Source organism: Protopterus annectens, chromosome 13.part0 (assembly GCF_019279795.1).
Source record: "Protopterus annectens isolate FY-2018-M chromosome 13.part0, PAN1.0, whole genome shotgun sequence".
Lineage (NCBI taxonomy): Eukaryota > Metazoa > Chordata > Ceratodontiformes > Protopteridae > Protopterus > Protopterus annectens.
This window is the reverse complement of record NC_056747.1, coordinates 249,158,937-249,180,538: the sequence shown is the minus strand read 5'-3', so window position 1 is coordinate 249,180,538 and position 21,602 is coordinate 249,158,937. Positions and strand designations below refer to the sequence as shown.

General features: G+C 41.0%; 1 protein-coding gene across 4 annotated transcripts in view; it reads left to right on the top strand.

Annotated features, from left to right (window-relative positions):
- Nucleotides 1–19,722, top strand: part of MIDN (midnolin) — a 46,654-nt gene extending 26,932 nt beyond the window's left edge. For all 4 annotated transcript variants that reach the window (XM_044053803.1, XM_044053801.1, XM_044053805.1 and 1 more), the window contains exons 6-8: nt 7,631–7,754; nt 8,853–9,146; nt 15,897–19,722. In XM_044053803.1, the coding sequence (XP_043909738.1) occupies nt 7,631–7,754; nt 8,853–9,146; nt 15,897–16,159 (681 nt within the window). In that variant the 3' untranslated portion in view covers nt 16,160–19,722. The remainder of the gene's footprint in view (nt 1–7,630; nt 7,755–8,852; nt 9,147–15,896) is intronic.
- Nucleotides 19,723–21,602: the final 1,880 nt, after the last annotated feature.

Genomic DNA, 21,602 nt, shown 5'->3' with positions numbered 1-21,602 from the left:
AAATAACTCCTCCTATAATGCTGTGCTGAAGTTTTAAAGCACAACCAGCCACCCATGGGGACCCATACCTTTCCATAATCTCTATTCAGAACAATGGGCAGGTGTGGGTTGAAAAAAAAAAAGAAGCTGTGGTGCCCTTTACAGTTAGAGGTGTAGAGGTGTAGTCCTGAGTTTAAACCTGGTTAACAAATGTTTAAGTAACCATGGCCCCAGGGGTCCAGTTGTAACAAACTGTAAGCAGTGTCTAGGTTTGGTGTTAGTACTGTGCGTTTTTCTGTGTGGCCTTAGTACTCCTTCGGTAAGTCTGTAAGCTGTGTATGTAGTCTTTCTACACCCTCACCTGTACATGCAGATTATTATGCTTTGTTTGCAGTTTACATTTATTGTTTGAGATGCGTAGAGTTCCAAACAAGACTTGCAGACAATTTACTGTTGATGCTGATTGCAAATTGAGAGACCTAGAAGTAGGATAGTCTTAGTTGGTTCAAAAATGTAAAACCCAAGTGGGCCATATTAGCAGTTTGATTGCAGGGGTGTCTGTATGTGCAGAGATGTTGACGTTGGGCCACTTGCCCATAACTGTAGCACTTGCTGTCCCCTACATTTCACAAGTATTCTCCTGTAATTAGTTTGTCTGGACAGCTTTCTAGTTTTCTATAAATTCATCCCTTCCTGCTGTAAAAGGGCAAATGCATTTCTGAATGCCTCCCGTGACTCCTGCTTTTTTATACTGAAAGCAAGAAATTCCATGTCTATTGTGTGGGCATTCAGAACGGACTATTTTGAGTAAGAATGATGTGCAAGTCATGCATGCCCATGTTCACCCCACCCTAAAGTATAGATTGGTGTAGAAATTTGGTAGGCGTCTACCAGCTGTTTGGAAGACCATGTACGATCATTTGTCATAGTGTTGGTCCTTTAATCTAGCATTTAGGACGAGGCTAGATTAGTGTTGGATTAGCAATGTTGCTATTCATGGAACTGTAACTGAATGAGGTAGCACTTTGACCTCCCCCATTCTCAGTCAGGTGGTGTTATGTTTGAATCGGATGCCTCCCCCTCCTATCCACATGCCAATAAAAAACATCTCCCATCTCCTTCATTACAGCCAATGCTCTGATTGCTTCATCTTGGATGGGTGGAAAATCCTCGCAGCTTGGGCTTGATAAACAATTATTTAATGAGCGGTACATCTGTTTGAAAAAAATTAAACTGTTTTTCTAGGTTGAAGCAGTGGAGATTTCCTTGAAGTAGAATAATTTGGGAATAAGGTCATCTGATTTATTAAAAATGCCCACTCGACTCCCCATCTTGTATGGGATTACCGGGACCACATTTGGTATTGAGCATATGGCTGTCTTAGAGACCACAATAGCTTCACAGTGCAGTTCTTTAGGGACATATCTGTTAAAAGCCAACTTGTTGGTACTGTGAGTCCCTCCCAGCTCTTACTTGATTTAAAAAAAAAAAAAACACCCTTACCGATAAACCAAGGCATAAAATAACAGTATGTAGAAGAGGAAGGAAGAGCCTTAAAGAATCATTTTAAGAGCCTCCAAGGAAATGCTAAAGATGGCTGCTGCTTGGTTCATCAAACTCTAAAACTAGTCAACCCTGTGGTACATTGGGTGGCTACAATCTGCTTGGATATGGCCTTCATAAAGCTAATAGTTGGCTATTTCATCTAAATTTTTTTTTTCCAATGTAGTATGGATTACCTGTAGCTCCTAAGGTCCCCATCGATAGGGCTTTAGTGACCAGAAAAACAGGTTGTGTGCTTCTTTTCCAGCTAGTAAAATAGATGTTCATCATGTTTCACTGTTGCAGTCATTACAGTTGGGTTATTCTGCTGGCAGGCTACCTGCAGTCGGCCTGAATTCCAAAGTCTAGGTCTGGCGTCAGTTGCTGTCTCCTCCTCCCTGACGTCAGTGCACCAGGGGGTATAAAAGTTGCAGCCAACGTCATTTTCTTCAGTCTTTCTTGCCGTGCAGTGCCCGAAGCAAAAGCAGTTCGCAAGTGCGGGTCGGCCGACTCCCGAGATTTTCGTGTTCGAATTTCAGATCCGAAGTCTTCATTAAAAGCCAAGTACCCTGTTGGGGAAATTCTTGCTCCAGACCGATGTTAGAAAAAGTTAATTGTATTTCTTGTGGGAAGCAAATACCTCATAAGGACTTCCATTCTTACTGTATTCCTTGGCCCTGATCACAATGTTGCTAATTGTCGGTTTTATGCTAGATTTAACCAACGCACTATTAAGCATCTGTATGATTTTGCATTTCACTATTTTGGCAGAAGATTTAATTACACAATGTCGTCTGATAGCCATCCGACTTCCACAATTCAAAAGAAACGCAAAGTAAAGGACAGGCATCCGAGGTCCAAAACTGACTAGGCTTCTAAGCCAGTCGCCAGTTCTCAGTGAGGCGCTTTCACAGCCCCTGACGCCTGCTACTTAGAGCCGCAGGCCGCTTCCAACTCCCACGGAGACGTCTAAGCCGCTGGATACTCAAGGTAATGGAACCTCTGAAACTATTCCCTCAGATGGGCCCGGAGCCTCTGAGCAGGCATCTGCTTCTGAGGGTGTTTTCAGGCTTACACAGTTGTATGTTAAAACGACTTCAGCTTCAAAGGCAAAGACTAAACCTCTAAAGACAAAGAAACAAGTACAACAGCCCCATGGACAGGCCTCCATGCCTAAAAAAACAGATGCTCAAAATGGCTGAAGACCTAATTACTTTGATCAGGGGTTCCCATTCCCCTCCTGATAAGAGGCCTAGGCAAGAGACAAAGAATATGAATCTTCAGATCAGGTTTCCATTTCTTCTGATCAGGAATACTCTATTCCTCCCTATGAGAATTCTGATGCTGAAGAATCTATCCCTTCCGCACCTCCTCCTGAGGATTATTCTTTTGGGGAAAGTCTGCATACCATAAGGGAGCATTTCCACTGGGAGAGCCAAGATTATTCAGAAACTAAGAAAAGGCTCAGACTTCTTTTACTACCTCAGCACAGGCCCCTTGCTATTCCACCTGTTACATTGTAGATGTATTGCCAGAGTCCAGTCTGGCTCTTGACTCTCTACCTCCAGCTCTTGTTAAGCCGGGCAGATACTATAGGGTTCCTGATTCACATAAATTTCTTTTTAAGAACCTTGCTGCTGACTCGGGTCCCAAAGGGGTCAAGGCTTCCATTGCAAAAAACCCTACCCCCTATGACAGGGATTCTAGGGCACTGGACAGATGGAGGAAAAAAGATTTGCACTTCTGCTACCTTGGCTATAAGGGCTTTAAATTGTCAGTTTCATATGCTTAAATATCAGCAATATATTGTGTCACTGCTTAAACGGAAAATGTTAAATTCTGAATGTGCAGGATTTATTGCATGCAGCTGAACAAAAAAGTATACTTTGCAATGTGGTTTTGATTCTCTGGAGGCCTCCTGCAGGGCCGCTGTTATGGATCCTGTCATTAGGAGGCATGCTTGGTTAAAGGAACAAAATCTGCCTGATCATGTTAAAGCAAAATTATTAGATGCTCCATTACAGCATGATACCTTGTTTGATGTTAAAGCAGAAGAGGTGTTGAAGAAAATGGAGGACAAAACTAAATCTATGCAAACAGTCAAGGATTTCTTACAGGTACAGCCTCCAAGATTTAGCAGGCACTGGCCTACAAAGAATTGGTCCTTTTCAGTGTCAGGCCACAAAGCGGCAGATACAGACGCCCTAGAGGCAGATCCCAGCCCCAAGGCTCATACAGGTCTAAACAATGGGGTACTTCTACCTCTAAAAGTGGAGAAGACTAATCACAGCTATACAGGAAACAGTTGCAATGACTTCCCCCTGCCTGCGCCAAGCACTTAATCTTCTGGCAGCACCTTTAGGGGGGAAACTAGCACTTTTTCTCAAAATTGGCACGTAATCACCCAGGACAAATGGGTCTTGGATATAGTATCACAAGGCTACAGGTTTCACTTTCACACCCTGCCATGGCCAAATGGTTTGCCAGACCTGCCAAAAAATCAATGGGCAGAGGCACAAAAGCAAGTGTCATCCCTCATGGACATGAGGGCCATTCAGCAAGTACCACAGCAAGAGCAGGGACAAGGATTTTACTCAAGACTGTTCTTGGTGCCCAGAAAGGACAAAGCCTGGAGACCATATCTATTCTAAATGCATGTCTGGATATTCCAAGATTCAAAATGTGACTCTGCAGCAGCTTCTGCTCATGCTGGGCAAGAAGGCTTGGCTTGTGACTTTAGACCTAAAAGAGGCATACCTGCATGTCCCAATCAGACAATCATGCAGAAGATACCTCTGATTCATAGCTGGCTCAATGCACTACCAGTTCTCAGCACTGCCTTTGGCTTATCTGCTGCGCCCAGGGTCTTCACAAAATGCCTGGCTCCAGTAATTGCATTTTGCAGACAAAGCGGAATACAAATATATCCTTACTTGGACAACTGCCTCATTCAAGCAGAGAACAAGGACATTCTACTACAGCAATCTGGCATTGAAAAAGGTTACTAACATGCCTAGGGTACACAGTAAATGAAAAATCAAAACTAGTGCCTTCTCAAGAGATAATATTCCTGGGTGCAAGCTTAAATACAACTACCCAGATGGCTTATCTCACGCCGGACAAACAAAGGCAACTGACTACTTATTTCAAAATGTTGGCAACAAAGACCCAGTTATCTGCAAGAAAATTTCTGCAGACTTTGGGCTTCATGGCATCCTGCATTCTGCTAATTCCATATGCAAGACTGCATATGAGGAAACTTCAATGGTATCTAAAAAGTGTTTGGACTCAGCATTGCCACAGCCTGGAAACAATTTCCCTCATTCCCTGCCTGCAACAGGAGTTTCGATGGTGGGCAATGGCCTGTCGCCACAACAAGGGGCAGCCATTCGCTTTACCCACAGCCAGGCAGATATTAACAGATGAATCTGATTATGCCTGGGGGGCCCACATGGCAGGAAGATGTATTCAGGGCACATGGTTGGCAAGCCAAATGCATCTACATATCAACCAAAAAGAGATGCTAGCTGTTCAGAATGCCCTGACAGCCTTCAAGGATCTACTTCATCCGGGACATCTACTGATAGACGGACAATACTACAGTCGTGTTATATAAAGGCAGGAAGGCACTCATTCCTACCCCCTAGGCAGACTAGCCATGACTTTGTGGGGCACAATTCCTGCCAGGAAAGATAAATACTCTGGCAGACGAACTAAGCAGAAACCTCATGGATCCCCACGAGTGGAAATTGGATCCGCAAGTCTTCAGCATGATAACAAGGAATTGAGGATGTCCGGACATAGATCTATTTGCCTCCCCTCACAACTGCCAACTACAGAGATTCTGCACAAGGACTTATCACAAGCAAGCATGGAAAGTGGATGCTCTATCTTTCAGCTGGAAAAACTTAACAGTATATGCCTTTCCTCCACTGCTTCTCCTCCCCAAGGTACTCAGACAAGAGAAGCCAAAAATGATACTCATTGCCCCAGACTGGCCCCGCCAGCACTGGTACCCAAGCCTAAGGAATTTGTCTCAATACCCAGCCTAGACATTGCCTCAAATCCCTGACTTGTTGTCCCAACACAACAATCAGATCCTGCACAGCCAACTCAAGACTTTAAATCTGGCAGCATGGTGGATAATGTAGTCCTTCAAAACGCACCTCTCTCTAAAGTGGTGATGGATGTTATTTTGGAGGCCAGGAGGCCTAGTACCAGAAAATATGAAAAATGAGAGATTCTGTGCTTGGAACCAGGCACAAGGGATTGACATGAATGTATCAAATATTCCTTAGATTTTGCAATTTTTAACTGAGATGCTGGACAAAGGCCTATCCTTTTTCATCAATTAAGATTCATGCCTCTGCCATTTCAGCTCATTACAATACAGAGCCACCTATTTTTTCTCATCCTTTATTAGGGCAGTACCTCAGAGGAGCCAAAAACATAAGGCCTCCAAGGAGATCACCAATACCTGCATGGGGCCTTAATTATGTCTTGGAAAAACTCACCCTGCCTCCTTTTGAGCCAGCCACTACAACTGATAAAACATTTTTATCGTGGAACAGCTTTCTCCTAGTAATAACCTCTGCAAGACGAGTCTCAGAGCTACAGGCACTCATGGCTGTGGAACCTTTTATCATTTTCCATCCAGATAGGGTTTCTCTGAGGACAAACCCGGCATTTATCCCTAAGGTAGTGTCCAGTGTGGCCCTTAACCAAACTATTCATTTGCCTACCTTTTACCCAAACCCACAGAATAAGGGTGAGGGACTTCTGCATTCTTTGGGCATACACAGACATCTGCGCTTCTACTTGGACAGAACCAACGCTTTCAGAAAGACTGAGCAGTTACTAGTGCCATATGCTGCAGGATCACAAGGAAAGGCCATCTCAAAGCAGACTATTTCAAAGTGGATATGCCACTGCATTTAGTTTCTGCTATTCACAACATGGCAAATCCGTGCCTAAGGGCATTAGGCCACATTCAACCAGAGCAGCATCCACTTCAGCAGCGTACATCAGAGGAGTACCAACCAAAGACATTTTAGAGGCTGCAACCTGGAGTTCAGTGCACACCTTTACAAAGCACTATCACTTACCACTCTACTCTAAATTCAGGGCAGGCTTTGCCACTGCAGTTCTGCAGGGCCTCATAGCTGTTCCTAATCCTATTTAGCTCCAGCCTCCCAACCTTAGCTTTGGGATTCAACCCAAGTGTAAAGACTGCAGCAGTGAAACACTATTAACATAGTACAGTTGTGTACCTACCATAAATGTAGGTGTTCAGAGTGTATTCACTGTTGCAGTCCAGGTTATCTTCCCACCATCCCCCTTATCTTTGCTAGAACTTATTTGTACTTCTCTATTCTGTACTTCTGTATTCTATACAACCTATGTGGTGTATTTGCTTGTAGATGAAGGAAGAATTTACCTTGGTGCATGGGTGCTTTATTGACATATTTTTAGCCTACCCTTTTGGGGGCACCTGACATCTGGGGCAAGAAAAAGAAAATGGCGTTGACTGCATCTTTTATACCCCTGGCGCACTGTCAGGGAGGAGGCGCCGCCTCCCTGACAGTGCGCCGCCTCCTCCCTGACAGTGCATCTTTTATACCCCTGGCGCACGGTCAGGGAGGAGGCGGCGGCAACCGACGCCGGACCTAGACTTTGGAATTGAGGCTGACTGCGGGTAGCCTGCCAGCAGGATAACCCAGTTGTAATGACTGCAACAGTGAATACACTCAAGCATCTACATTCATGGTACACAACTGTACTCTTGCCTGTGGTATTATCCTCCTAATGGTATATGAACTTTCTGGAGTTCTAGAAGTTTTTCTGGGATCAGGATGGTCTGTGTGGATCTTTGTTACACTGGTAGGGTAATATGAAAGGTTTGCTTCAAAATGGTAGCACAGTAAGTAGGGACCATGGTGATAGAAGTTTCGAACTGCTAAATGATATTGTTTTAATATTGATGTGTTGTGGTGAATATTATTGTTGCGGGGGATGGGGTTGCAGTTAAGCTTGTATTCTGTGAGCTTTCCTGTCTTTCCTCTGTGAGCTCTTCTCACTGTTTAATTCTCTCCAATTTAATGTTTTGCAGACTGAGTGCACAACAAAAAGCAACAGTAGCAGTTCATTCACGAGTAGCAGATCTCGGAAACCAGGTGCCATTATAGAGAGCTTTGTAAATCATGCTCCAGGTGTTTTCTCAGGCACATTTTCAGGTAAACAACTATGTTATACATAAATTCTAAAGCTGTGTGGATTTGTGCTTTGCACAATTTCCCTTGCAGTGGGACTGTGTCTATTTTTCTGAAGGGGTATAATTGGGTAAACTTTTGTGATGACAATTGGTATGATTAATACAAACATACAAGGCTTCTGTTTGTTTAGCTTCTGATTTAAAACATGTATTATCCTGTTATAAGTACATATACTGCCGTAGAGGTGAAGTATTACATGGAAGGCCAAGCTTGGACTATGGTGTTTGATCCTCCGTTGTTTATCCATTAAGACTTTCTGCATATATTTGAGTATAGCATTTCCCCAGTGCAAATGCATTACTGCAGAATGAGACTCTAAGCCTCAGTCTCTTGTGCCCTAAGTGCATTTCACACACGCATTCATGTCTCGTGGTTGAAGAAAGACTAAGTTTAAACTTCAGTCCCACTAGAAACCTCATTTCTGTGGTACTTTTTGATCTTGGATTGGTTCTAAATCCTTGGTACTGCATGTTTGTAACAATCTGAAAGCGGTTGTCAGGTCTGTTGGTAACATTTAATTTAACTATCCTTTTGCTATAATGCTGTCTGTATTTCAGTGGTGCATGTTTTGTCTGATCATGCCCCCTGGGGGAAAAACACTGGAGTCGGGAACATATAGAGACATTTTCTGTCAAATATGTTTTTCAGAATTAATTGCTGTGAGTTGTGTATTCCATTATAGCCTTGCTCACTCTGTGCTGATACAGAAGGATTTGTGCAAATAAAATGCACACTTGTGCACAGATGCAAGTCTGTCAGTGCAGTCTTCATTTAAAATTATGTAGGTTAAGGTGTTTGGGTCAAGCTAAAACGATACTTCATGCAGAACTCTAAATGGGTTAAGTTATCAAGGGAAGTACAAGTTAACAATTTGTAGCTTAATATGCTACAGCCCATAGTACTGCCTGTGTATGGTAAAAGTAGAGCGTTTCATATTGGCAGAGCAAGGCCTTTTTGTAATTCTTGGGATGGGCACATTCAGATATGATTAAGACCTTTCTCACTCATAGCAGCAAGTCTTTGTTTTTAATCTATTGCATTTATTTATGCTTGTTATAGGCACTTTGCATCCAAATTGTCAAGACAGCAGTGGAAGGCCCCGGCGAGACATTGGCACCATTCTTCAGATTCTAAATGATCTTTTGAGCGCCACTAGGCACTACCAGGGTGTGCCACAGTCCTTAACACAGCTGAGGTGTCAGACTCAGTGTGCGCCTCCTTCTCCGCCTCCATCTCCACCTACTCCAGAACTTTCAACTAAAACTACCTCAGACAAGACAACAACGCTGCTGCCACAACCTTTGCATCCTATGGCACAGTGCCAGAGTCAGATTCGGATGTGTAAACCTAGTGGTAAGTACTGCCACCTATTGGAGTCTTTCCAAACTGAAAAATGCTACACATTTCTGATAAGCGACTTAAAATAGTAATCCTGTCATACATGTCCAATTTTACAAATATGGACAAACTTAATGCTACTTTGTATTGACAATATTTTTTCGTTTGACTGACTTGGTCAGGCTTGATGTGACACTGACTGTATACACTTCAATCTCTATCTTATCTCTGCACTACTCTCTCAAAATCTGGTGCTTGGTGACAAGGGTGGAATGTTTTTTCATGCTGTTTTGGGGGGGCAGGGGCAGTCTAAGCTTGACAAAATCATCCCCTTTTAACTTTGGAATGAAAGACTTGCCGTATGAACAGAAATGCAGTTCTATAGGAGGGGCACAGTAAAATACCAGTAAAACCATCAGTTAATTTTGTCCCATACTGATTCTAGAAACAGGACTTCTGGATTATTTATGTGTTTGTGACATAGTGTGCATGGCAATAAGTGATGCAAAGAAGTTGCTAATCTGGTGCTCAAAATGCAATCATTTCATAAGATATGGGTTGCACAGAGCATTGTAACAATTTTCTAAATGTTTAGTAGTTCTACAGTGTCTTAATCTTTTTGTATTTTTATGTTTGGGGAGGGGTGTTTTAAAAACTAGTACCTTCCCATTTACTATCCTGGAATGAGTACTTGTTAATTGACAGTGGTGAGCGAAACCTGTTTTGTCCAGTGGCACAGTTAATGATGGATCTCTGCAGGCAGAAGGAGGTTGATGTTTATTTTCCATGCAGTGAAGGGGTGATGTAATGGATAAGGCTTAATTCTCATCAATCCAGTGCCAGCAAACATTTTGTCTTGCTGTATTTTCCTGTCTAGCAGCTTTGCTACAAACTAGGAATTTAATGAAGGCCTTATGCCGTGCAGAAAATATTTGAATTTATTTTTTCAGTTTAGTTTTGTCATCTGTCCCAAACATTTTATTGCTGTGTTCCCTCACATATTTAGAATTGGAGTAATTCATAGGTTCATAGGTAGGTACTAGGCTATTGGCCCTAGGGCCTATGTAAGCCTAGCCAAAAGGTACCCTGGCTTTCGCCACCCAAGAAAATTATTTTCCTGTGCCACTGTCCAGCAGAGCCACAGAAGTGATCCCCAGGGTGAATTTCTCATCTCCCATCCAATCCTAAAGATTTTTTTTTGAAGAGTGCTAATGAGGAGCTTTGTTTGATACAGATAGATAGTTTGTTCCAGAGTATGGGAAGTCTCTGGGACAGGAATCTATCCCCTCCAGCATGTTCTGTTTATTGTGGTGACAAGGTTTAGGTCCCTAGAGCGTGTAGCTCATAATTTAAATCTTAAACGGAAAGATAGTTCCTCACTTCCCTTTCATCTAACTGGGTAAGTTGAAAATTTGATGAAATGGAAGGGTTTAAAGGACTTGTTGTGCCCAGTCATTTTATAGTGGGGAGGACAACATTTATTTTTTTCTATTTTCAGTCTTACAAAGGAGAGGCTGTCCAAAACCATAAAGGACTGTTGAGCCTTTGGATAATGTGTTTGGGCTACAGACTGCTCAAGGTTTTTTAGCAAGACTTTGAAGAGTAGTATTGAGGGTTTTTTTTTTTTTTTTTTTTTCTGCCTTATTGTCTCATTTGTTAGATCAGAGTAAGGAAGAGACCGTTCATGTCTGCTCATTTGTTTAGAGAAACAGGAAAACCTTGCAACCTGCTTTTGAAGATGTCTGTTGTATCCTGTTTTGGGGATTTTATTTGCATTTTTTTAAATGTGTATTGCTATGTTTGCATTTACACTGCCCGTGGTTTGCATTTGTCTTTGTACACAACAGCTGCAGGCTTGACAGTGTGCTACCCTTGCTTTTATGTGATGGAGAAGATGGGAGAGTGTACTCCTGGTTGGTGTTGCTAAGCATGCTTAACAGAGTTTCCAAACCGCATTTAAAAAAAAAAAAAGTAAAGCATTGTAGCAGATGTTTGTACAAAACCGCTTTGGAGGAAAAGTGTTCCTGTACTGGGTTGATTGGAGTGGACGGAAGTGAATATCCCTGTTTATAGCAGCTGTTTGTTGTGATCCAAAAACACACTTGGCCACTGTGTTCACAGTACTTGTATACAGCAAGGGATGGCAGTAAAGTAGCATGTCAAAACTTTGCTCATTGTGGCTGAGATAGTATTTGTTTTGTGTATTTTGAGAGTAATGTATAAAGACGTAGTAAGTAACCTTTTCATTTAACTTGTGTGGGTTGTCCTATTTTAGGACTTGGCCAAAGGATGTTTGAGGCCTGTTTGTGGCATAACCATATCCTCTTGGTCACTGAAAAAAAGTAATTTTTTCAAAGCACCTACTGTTTGGTACCTTATTTTGCAGCTTGCCTATTCAATCCTGGGTGCTGGAGCATGGACAAGTCCTTATTTTATGTTAGTAGTGCCACCTGTCGTAGAATTCTTAGATGGTGGAATTTACACTCGTGGATGTATAACTGACCATTGAGAGGGGGTGATCATAATGGATCACTTCTGCATCCCCTTGTAGGCTGGCCAGAGTGGCCATGGTGTATTCAAATGCTTTCTGGTAGTACCCTGCTCTCCCCCCCCCCCCCATTCCATATGTATAATTTCTACAAATGTGTATTTTAGCGGAGTCTTAGGCCCAAGAGATGTCACTTGTTTTTGAAGGGACACAGCAGATGGTGACAGAGCTAAGTTTCTGTTTGTAGTGTTCAACTGTTGGAGAGGAAGCAAAGCTTTGTATTTCTGTTGACAGCTGTAAGAATGGAAGGCGGAAGCATAACATTAGCAAAGCTGTGGAAGAAGAGGAAGTCTGATCATTTTTTTTGGTTTTCTGCCTACACATACACAAAAAAAAAAGTGAAATTTTGAGTTTGATGCCATTTTTCTCTCCCATTAATTGGTAGAATGGAACTGCATTTGTTCTGAAAAGCCAGTTTCCCTTACCAGTCTGCAGTGTTAACTGTGCCAAAAAACAGGAAAGCTAGAAAAGTGAAGAAGCTGACTTTTTTTTATTTTTAAATTTCAATCAGTGCCCCCCCCCCCCCAAAAAAAAGGTTTGATGCTTTATTCTCTGCTTTGCAATCTTTTCAGCTTATTTTCTTGCCTCTTACAGCTCCCACAGTATAGTTTCTGTGTGCGATTCTTTGGCATTTCTTTAGTGAGTAACTGCTTCACATTCCTTAGTGTTCTGGGGGTAGATATGGCTGAGGGGCACTACCTCTCAGAGCTGTTGCCCCTTGCCTGCTGTTTCCTAGGCCAGTAGCCTGTATGATAACTGTTTCATCCACCCACTAACTGCTAAAAAGTGAGCCTTCAAGGAGATGATTCCTCTTAAATGTTTTCCTTTTCAGAGTGAACATTTCTCTGCTAAAGTTGTTGTAAGAGTTCTTTTGTTTTTGATATTACTGAGCCACAGTAGCTAGTTTCAGTTTTAGGTAGTCTGCACACACACTTTTGTGTATGTGTGGGTATTGTGGGTGCCTTTTTTTTGCTCCCTCCATCTCTCAAGCACTTCACATAGAGTTATATCGGCAATGTGCTTTATGGAGTTGCAGTGCCCTTACCTGTGTACACATAGATCTGTTAAGGGGTGTGTTGTTTTAATAGCAAAGCGAGAACAGGGTGATTCCTTTAAATGTTGGTCTTCTTGAACTGGTCTGTGTGTGAAACTAGTTTTAAACTTTGAAGTTTTGCGTACAATGTCTTTTGGGGAGTCCAATTTAAGATTGCTGCACAAAGATCTTGTATGTGGTTGGCTCTGTTTCGGGGCAACATTTAAGATTTTAGTCATCTTGATAACTTCAAGAAAAGGTTCTTAGTATGAAAGAACATCTTACAGGAAGTAGCCATCAGTGTTTCATACGGATTTAAAAAAATCATGAAAACATGACAACAGGATATGTGTGCGTCAAGACAATTATTGTAAGTGCTCTTAACTGAAGCAGCTGCTTGAATGATTATAGCAGGGAGCCTTTGCAGAAGTGTGGCTGCTTTTTAATAGCTTTAGCAATTTTGTTCCAGAAATGGGAAATAAGAGAATCTCTCTCCCTCTCCCTTATCTTCTGAATTTAACTACAGAGAAGCACCATTAACCGAACTTTATAGTATAATGGGTTTTACAAAGAAAAGTAACTTCATTGGTTAAACTAGTCGCTATAATGTGGGTCTGGTTGCTTACAGAAATGTAAACCCATTCACTTATCAGTGTGGTACACAACTATAGCCCACTGACTTTAGAAAACCAGAAGCTTAAAGTGCAGTGAGACTTGCATGTTCAGTGTTACATTTGTGCTTCTATACATCCTATCTTTCTATTTTGAATGTATACATTTTTGAGTTTACAGGTTTCTCATGGTACCAGAGGTGGAATTTCTGGAATGTAGCACCATCTAGTTCTTTGCCCTGGTAATGTTTACCATATTAAAAACCCATCAGAGGTTCTAGTCAGAGTGCTATGGCTGGCCTGCCATTGGCAGGCATATTTGTATGCGGCATGCCACATAGCCATACCAAATGCACAAAATTAATATTGGTAAAGGTGTTGGCTTTTTTCAAGTTTTTAGATGTTTGTTGAAGATTCTGTAATTTAAAAAAGAATGTGCAATATTTTGTAGGCAGATGTTAAGAATACTTTCAGTGCTTTCCCAAGATATGGGTACATGAAGGTTATGGTTTAGTTAAAGGAAGCTGCAGGGACATTGCAGATTTCCTCTTTTCTCACTCTCTTTGTGTGTGTGTGTGTGTGTGTGTGTGTGTGTGTGTGTGTGTGTGTGTGTCTATATAGATATATATATATAGATAGATATGTATATAAATATATATATATATATATATATATATATATATATATATATATATATAAATATGGGTTCCTATGAGTTCATCGAACTGTCAAATCACAGACACTCACCTCTTCGACACCAAACCATCGACTTTCATATCATCGACAATTCCGGTAAGCGATCTTCCCCCTTGCATGACCCATGGTAGCGCTTGTTTCTCTGGTACGACATAATAACAACACTTTCAAGGTAAATTATACAGAATCACGTAAACCCTACTCGTTGTAACACAGGAACAAGCGCTACCATGGGTCCTGCAAGGGGGAAGATCGCTTACCGGAATTGTCGATGATATGAAAGTCGATGGTTTGGTGTCGAAGAGGTGAGTGTCGGTGATTTGACAGTTCGATGAACTCATAGGAACCCATATATAGATGTGTGTGTGTGTGTGTGTGTGTGTGTGTGTGTGTGTGTGTGTGTGTGTGTGTGTGTGTGTGTGTGTATATATGTATATATATATATACATGTATATGTAATATAATGTATATCTCCTATAGCATGGTCGTAGGTTTCTCAATAACCCAATATGGTCCCTGTGAACCCTAGAGGTGGATGCTGAAGCTAGTGATTAATCAGTATGTGTTTTAATACCAAAACTACTTGGTTTAATGCACTAGCATTATTTAATTCCCTTTAGTGGTCAAGATAAGGCATTCTTCACCCTTTTTTCTGAAATCTTTGTGTATTTTTTTTAAACTCTTGACCTTTCCAACTGCATTGAAATGTGAGATCAGCAAAGCGTCCTGGCATTTAAATATTCATAAGGTCTAATCTAGCAAAAGGACACAGAAATGGGAAAAAAAGGTCATTTGTGTTTAGCTTGACTGTGCATGGACATTAACCACTTAAGCTGCAGCTTGTGCTGTGTGTTTTTGCTGTACTAATGTTTCAAAAGCAACTGAAATAATTCACTGAAAGTTGCTGTTCTGCAGCTTATGTGCATATTGACTTCCAGATGACCTTCACTTTCCAGATCAACTTTAATGTCCCAGTTTCAGGATGTCATGTTTGTTTGAAGGGGTGGGAGGTGATGTAGCTGGGGCATATAGAACTGCCTACTTATGAAGCTGCATTCTGTGGACCTAGGTTCTATCCACAGCCCCCGCTTGCATGCTGAGACTTGGTGAAATGGAAGCTCCCACTTCTGCCATGTAAATGAGCACTTTTGACTGGATGAGTTTGAGTTGTGTAAAATAGAGGGGAAAAAAACTTTGTTAGAAGGACTGTCAGACATATGATTCAATGAGGTAAAGTACACTTGTGTATTTTAAGTGCTTTTCTCTGTTGTTGGTACACTTTTTCTGTTTAGATATTTGCTTGAAAATGTTGCGTTTGTGTCCTGTGGGCAGGGGTTGTGGCGGAGAAGGGTCTCTAGGCCAGCTCACCTTGACTGGTCTTTTGACCTCCTCCACAACCTCAGCTCAGAGGAGAAAAATCAATCAACAATGCTGTATAGAAAATGAGTACATAGCAAAATTCAGAGTTTAATGGTAAGAGTGAACGTAGAATATTGGTATGATTAATGATCCAGTGCTTTGAAGCTAAGGTATGCATAAAATGCAGTGCAATCGCGCACACACGCAAACTGCATGCATGTGAGATGTATATTTGCAAGATGCCACAAAGCATATTTTTTGTCCTAAGCAGCAAGTGTGCTATATGAAGATGGATGTTTACCTGTAATGGGGAAGTGGGTACCACTAACAGGTTTAATCATTTAGAGGGTGGGACAGCATGAATGCTGTTTTGTACACAGACCATTTCAGAAGTATTGTACTATGCTATAAAAGTACTTAGTTGTAAATAATCCATACTGAATTTTTAATTTGAGACTAAGGCGAGTAAAATGGGAAAATCAGTAAACCTAATTTTTTTTTACTTTTTGCATTCTCAGGTGATCGTTTGCGCCAGACAGAAAACCGAGCAACCCGTTGCAAGGTAGAACGTCTGCAGCTTCTGATGCAGCAGAAAAGGATGCGCAGGAAAGCTCGTAGGGATGCACGAGCACCTTATCAGTGGGTGCCAAACCGCAAATCCAGTCGAACCAACAGCAACAGCAGTGTTAGCAGTGATGGCAGCCTGGATTTAGACTTTGAAGACTCTGTATGGAAACCAGAAGTCAAGGCAGACATGAAATCAGAATTTGTTGTAGCATAAACAGGAATGGTGAACTAATATATAAATAAATGGACTCCACTGGAGAGGAAAAGAAGGGGACCTATGTTGTGATTTCAGTGACCAAAGTGTTGCATTAAGCTTCTCTAAGAGAATGCTTAAGAAGCTGCAGGAGGGTCTTCTGAAGTCAAGGATTGTGCATCAAAGAATTTGACTTAATGCACCGAAGTAAATATTGAATGGTGGTTATTTTCCTGTGCCTGCAGTGGAGTGGACATGGTGAAGAGTAGGGCAAGGGCATTTGGAGTGAATATACTTCAAAATGGCTGCCTTATCAATATGTTGGCGGGAACATTCACATTACTTCCTGTTGAGAGAGTAAATTTGGGTTTTAAGCTGCTTGTTGCCAGGTCACACTTAATTTTGTGAGGAAGGTTATTCCCTGGGACATAGTGTCAAGAGATGTGACAAGTGACTCTGTCATCCAGTGAACTAATCGGGAGGCTCTGACCATTCTGGAGAGGAGTGCACGCGCACACACATGCATCCAGAATATGTAGCATCTTTTTCACATAAATTCAGGTTCCAGTGAAACTCTTTTTGCACTTTCTTTAAGATGGTGACAACAGGTGAATAAACAGTGGGCTGGGGGCAGATGTGATATCAAAAGCAAGATGGAGTTGAGACACTGTTGGCAGTCCCTGGTTTTCCAGTTCACATTTTCATGGCTATAAAACTGACAGGAAGCACACAAGCATACCACTGCGTGTGCAAACTGCTGTTCACTGCTTGTGGGGGAGGGTTAAACTCCAATTAAGTTTTTATAAAAGGAAAGACACTTTCTTATTTGGTTTTCTTTGGTCCAGTACAGCCTGTAATATGGCTGAATTTGAGCCTTTTCATTGTGTTCTATTAATTTTTGTAGTTTATAACTACATGACTGAGCCAGTAAAGTAGTGTAGACTGTTTATGCCCCATTCTTGGAACTCTGTACAAATTAAACATTTTGTGTTTTCTGTACAGCCTTGTATAAGAAAGAAGATGCGAGTCTGTAAGAGCAGGACAGACTTGGAAAAATATGACAGCTGGGTTATGAGAGCAACTCCCACCCCACAGCCCTCCATATAATGATTGCTTCTCATTTTAGGTGTAAACTGCTAAGCTGTTGACCTCAGAACTGCCACTGGGCCCTTAAAGAACTGTGTGGTGTTTTGGAAACATACTTGCACTTTACAAGAGATTTAACTCCTGTTCTTTCAGCCGTGACTAGTAGTGCTTTTACTTAGTTACAGGTCCCGTAACTAGTAGTGCTTTTTCTTAGTTACAGGTCTGCAGAGGCTGCAAAGGTGGATATGCATTCGGAAGAGTTTTTCTCCCAAATCATTGATAGAGAATATGTGAAATGTGATCGCTTTTTTTTTTTTTTTTTTTTAACCCCCTTTGGAAGGAGTCAAACTAGGCTGCCTCTTTCATTAGGAGGGAATTTGGCTAATCAAATATTTTAGCTTGTTTTTCTCATGTGTTGGGATGGGAAAGAGACTTTTTACTACAGTTGTATGGTACTTTTTAATGGATAACGACAAAAGCTACCTCTTCTTTTTTTTTTTTTTTTTTTTTTTTTCTTTTTTTTTCTTTCTTTCTCTTCTTGCATTATCACAGAGAGCACTCACAAAAAGAATGCATGCCATTGCTAGTCTTAGCTTTTCCTTTCTAGTAGGGTGGGTTGATAATGGACCCAAGGAAACAGAAGAAAAAGCTTCTTTCCAAGTGCTGTAGTCAACCTTGGTAGGCAGCTTAGTATGACAGCAAAATGTTAATAGTTTAAAAAAAAAGATGAAAAGGAAATTTTAGAGTCTCCTTTTGAGAGCACCTTTATTTGAGGATCTGTCAAAAGTATAGGGCTACAAAACTGTTAGCCTACAGGAAGCAGCCACATTTGCAGGAAAGAGCGTACCAGGACACTTTGCACTGTTCTGACCCCTCCCCCATAACCCACCACTCTGTTTCCTCAAGACTACATCTCCACCCAGAGTCAGCAGTGTCTTCTTGCCAGATTGGTGACACCTGATCATGTAATTACCTTGCATGGTTCCATTCTGAGTTGGAGGAGGGAAGAAGTATGCCTTCAAGCAAGGGTGAAAGCTCAGGGTTCAATAGAGGTCGACTAGCCATGCAGGAGGACTTAATTCATTCTGTATGTTGTACGTTTGTATTATGCTCTCAGGCCCTTGTCTGTGTAATACTGTGCATGTGCTCACATGTAGGTGGGTGTTCTGTGCATGCGTGTGAGTATGCACATGTGTGAACCTGTGCATCAGAAACTTTACTTCTTTTTTTGTTTCTCCTTCCTTTTTTGCCCCATCATGTCTTCCTTTCTTTACCACACTGGCTACAGTAGGTGGCTGGGGAACCCGTTTGTCTTTTTGAATTTTTTTTTTTTTTTTATGGCCAGATTTGGAATGTTAATCACATTTTTTTTTTTTTTTTTTTTGTGATTTACTGCATTGTCTCTCGTAATCCTTGTGTACCTGTCAGGACTCCAGGTCTAAGGTCAGTGTTGAGAGTGTACACCATTTAAACTCTGACCTTATATTCATTGTCATTCGTTTCATGTGACTTGCACACTTCCTGTTCTTGGATGTGAACTTCCTCCATATATGTATTACTGTAGTATTTGTTTTGTTCATATATTTTTTTTTTTTTTTTTTTTTTTTTTTTTTTTTTTTTTTTTTTAGATATACATATAAATATATAAATATATTTAAGGGACTTTTTTGTACTGTGTGTTTCTCATTGTGCCCCTATCCTGGTTCGATAACTGAAGCAAAGACAGAGCATTAATTTCATCAGCTTGTTGATGGGGAAAATTTAAATGTTATCACCTCATTTAAGTTACTTGTATTTCTTGTAGCCAATATTTGAAAAAAAATATACACATGAAATAAATGAAAATAAAATTACAATGTTCTAGCTAGCCTGGTGTAGCGCAAGTGTGGCTGTATTAATTTATAAACCAAAATGGCAACTGTGAATTGGATATTTATTTGTGCACTGGGATGGGTTTGTTCATTTGGAATGTGTTGAATGGGAATAATGTGTGTGTGGCCAGGGTTGATGCAATCTCCCTTTAATGATTTTATTATTTTTTTAAATGGAAGCAAGTTTCCAGTTACTAAGCAATACATTTAGTCTGTTTTGTGATGATCTTGTGATAGGCAAGAAGTCTTAACAATAACATTTTTAAATTGGAACCATACATACATACATATGCACACACACACACATACACACGTGTAGAAAAAATGTCTTTAGCTTTTATACATTCTTGAGTGAGACAACTGGCAAGTAAGGCTCTGCATCTCTATCCCCTCTCTGTGAGGGTTTAAGGGTATTCTGTCATTGTCTTAATTTTTATTTTTTTTAAGATTCCCTTCAATGCGTGGCCCTAGCACCTGATTTTTATTGGAATTGTACTGACCATTTTTGTGGTATTCTTTACATGTGCAAACTTGTATTAGGGATTTTTTTTCTTTTTTAGCTGCTGTAAAAGTACAGCAGCCATAATGATAGACAACATAAATAAAAAAAATTTTTAAAAGACTAAATAGTTGAAAAGTTTTCAGATTGTTTTGGTTCTTTGATTAGCATGGACTGCCAACACAAAGATGACTGCGACCATTTGGTACAGATAGAGGCTTCATTATTCCGTGTGCATTGTGGAGATGTCACTGCCACTATATGTATTGCCAGGCATACAGATACACTACAGCATACACTTTTTTATAAGCTTTGTTTTCTAGGATTCTGACTACTATGGATGAGGGATCACTCAAAAGGGACACCTTCAGACAGGTTTGTAACTTGCTTGGTAATTTCAAGGAAAGGTTGAGGACTATTAGCAGTTCTGGAAAAGATATGCCATCCAGAAGTGTGCATTGCCTAGGGTTGGGGTTGTATGCCGGAAGGTGCATATGTCTGTGTATCCACTGGTGCACAATTCCAAAAATCCTGGATGTGTGCCTGAAGCTGTGTGTGACTTAAGATGCAGACTGGTGGTAAGGTGGTTAAATAAAGACATTTCTGGTGTGGTGTTGATACAGTTGTACATGACGTTACACAACCCCTGGCTGTTAATCTCATAATAGAGGAGAGTAAGCTTGTAAGGATGCCAATAGTAATTCACCCCTCCTCGTTGTGGCTCAGCCTCATTCTGGACACATTTCTCACAAAGAAAGCAGAGTTTTGAGTGTAAAGAATTTCCATGTCATGAGTGCGATTTGTAATGTGATGTAAATGTCACTCTGCAGTAACACTTTTCACAGTTATCTGTACTAATGGCAGCATAGTGGGATGGAATGGGCCGTCTCCAGAGTTGCAAAATGTTCCACTGCAGATGTCCAGCTTATGGGTGTAATCAGAAGAGTGTGTGTGTGTGGTGAGTTTTAGTGGGGAGGCAGGGCTGATGCTGAGTGCCCATTGTGAGAACCACTAGCCTTTAATACAGGGATTGAGGTTTGCCAGCCAACCCTATTTCCCCCAAAAATTACCACCACCATTTGAAATACTTCAGTTGTTACCTTCTAGAGGAGGCCAGATTAGATGATGCGCTTCTAAGACCATGAAATCTTAGAACAGAATGTGCTGACTCATTCAAAATAAGCACGAGTGGTTGGAAAACTGTTTTTGCTTTTGTACATATTTATACAGCTGGTTGTCAAGCTGTCCAGTGAGCTCTTAAATGAGATGTGGTCAGTGCAGTTTCAGACACCTTGGTGGTATAGACAAAACAAAAACTGATGTATAGATGCATTTCAGCAGGGTAAAAGTGGAATTCTGACTAATGAGGCTACTGTCCTGTCCGGAGTCGGCAGCAGACAGTGTTCATGATCGATTCTGCTATGTAGTTGAGATAAGAATGTGATGGGTGTAATTGTCTCTGGTAATAATGTGATGGGTGTAATTGTCTCTGGTAATGTGGTGTAGTTAGTTTGAGTAAAAGTGTCAGTACTCTAGGAGAACTTTACTGAGGTTCCACCTAATATACAACATCCTTCTATGAAAGGGTTCCAAGATACTAGAATGTTGGGGCAGGTTACTCCATGTCAAATAAGATGCTGTGGCCCTTACCTGGAGCAGATGACCCCAAGGGCCTGTTTTTTTTTTTTTTTTTTTTTTTTTAAATTTTGAGTGGTGGTGTATTTTCCAGCACTCAGTAGTTTAGAGGGGCAAAAGATATAGAAATGAACTTGTATCCATGTGTAACTTCACTCTGAGGGTTGTGGAGCCATAAAATATTTCCAGTGATTGAAGGAATGCAGTTTCTACATATGATTTCAAAAGTGTTGAAGCAAGGGAAAGTGTGTATGTAAGGTTAAGTTGCAACATTGATGGAACAGAAATTAATCTCTTGTCATGTGCATACGCTTTGGTTTCTGAATGTTGGAACAGATTGTCATTCATCTGCTCTGAGAGTAAAATTCAGGGC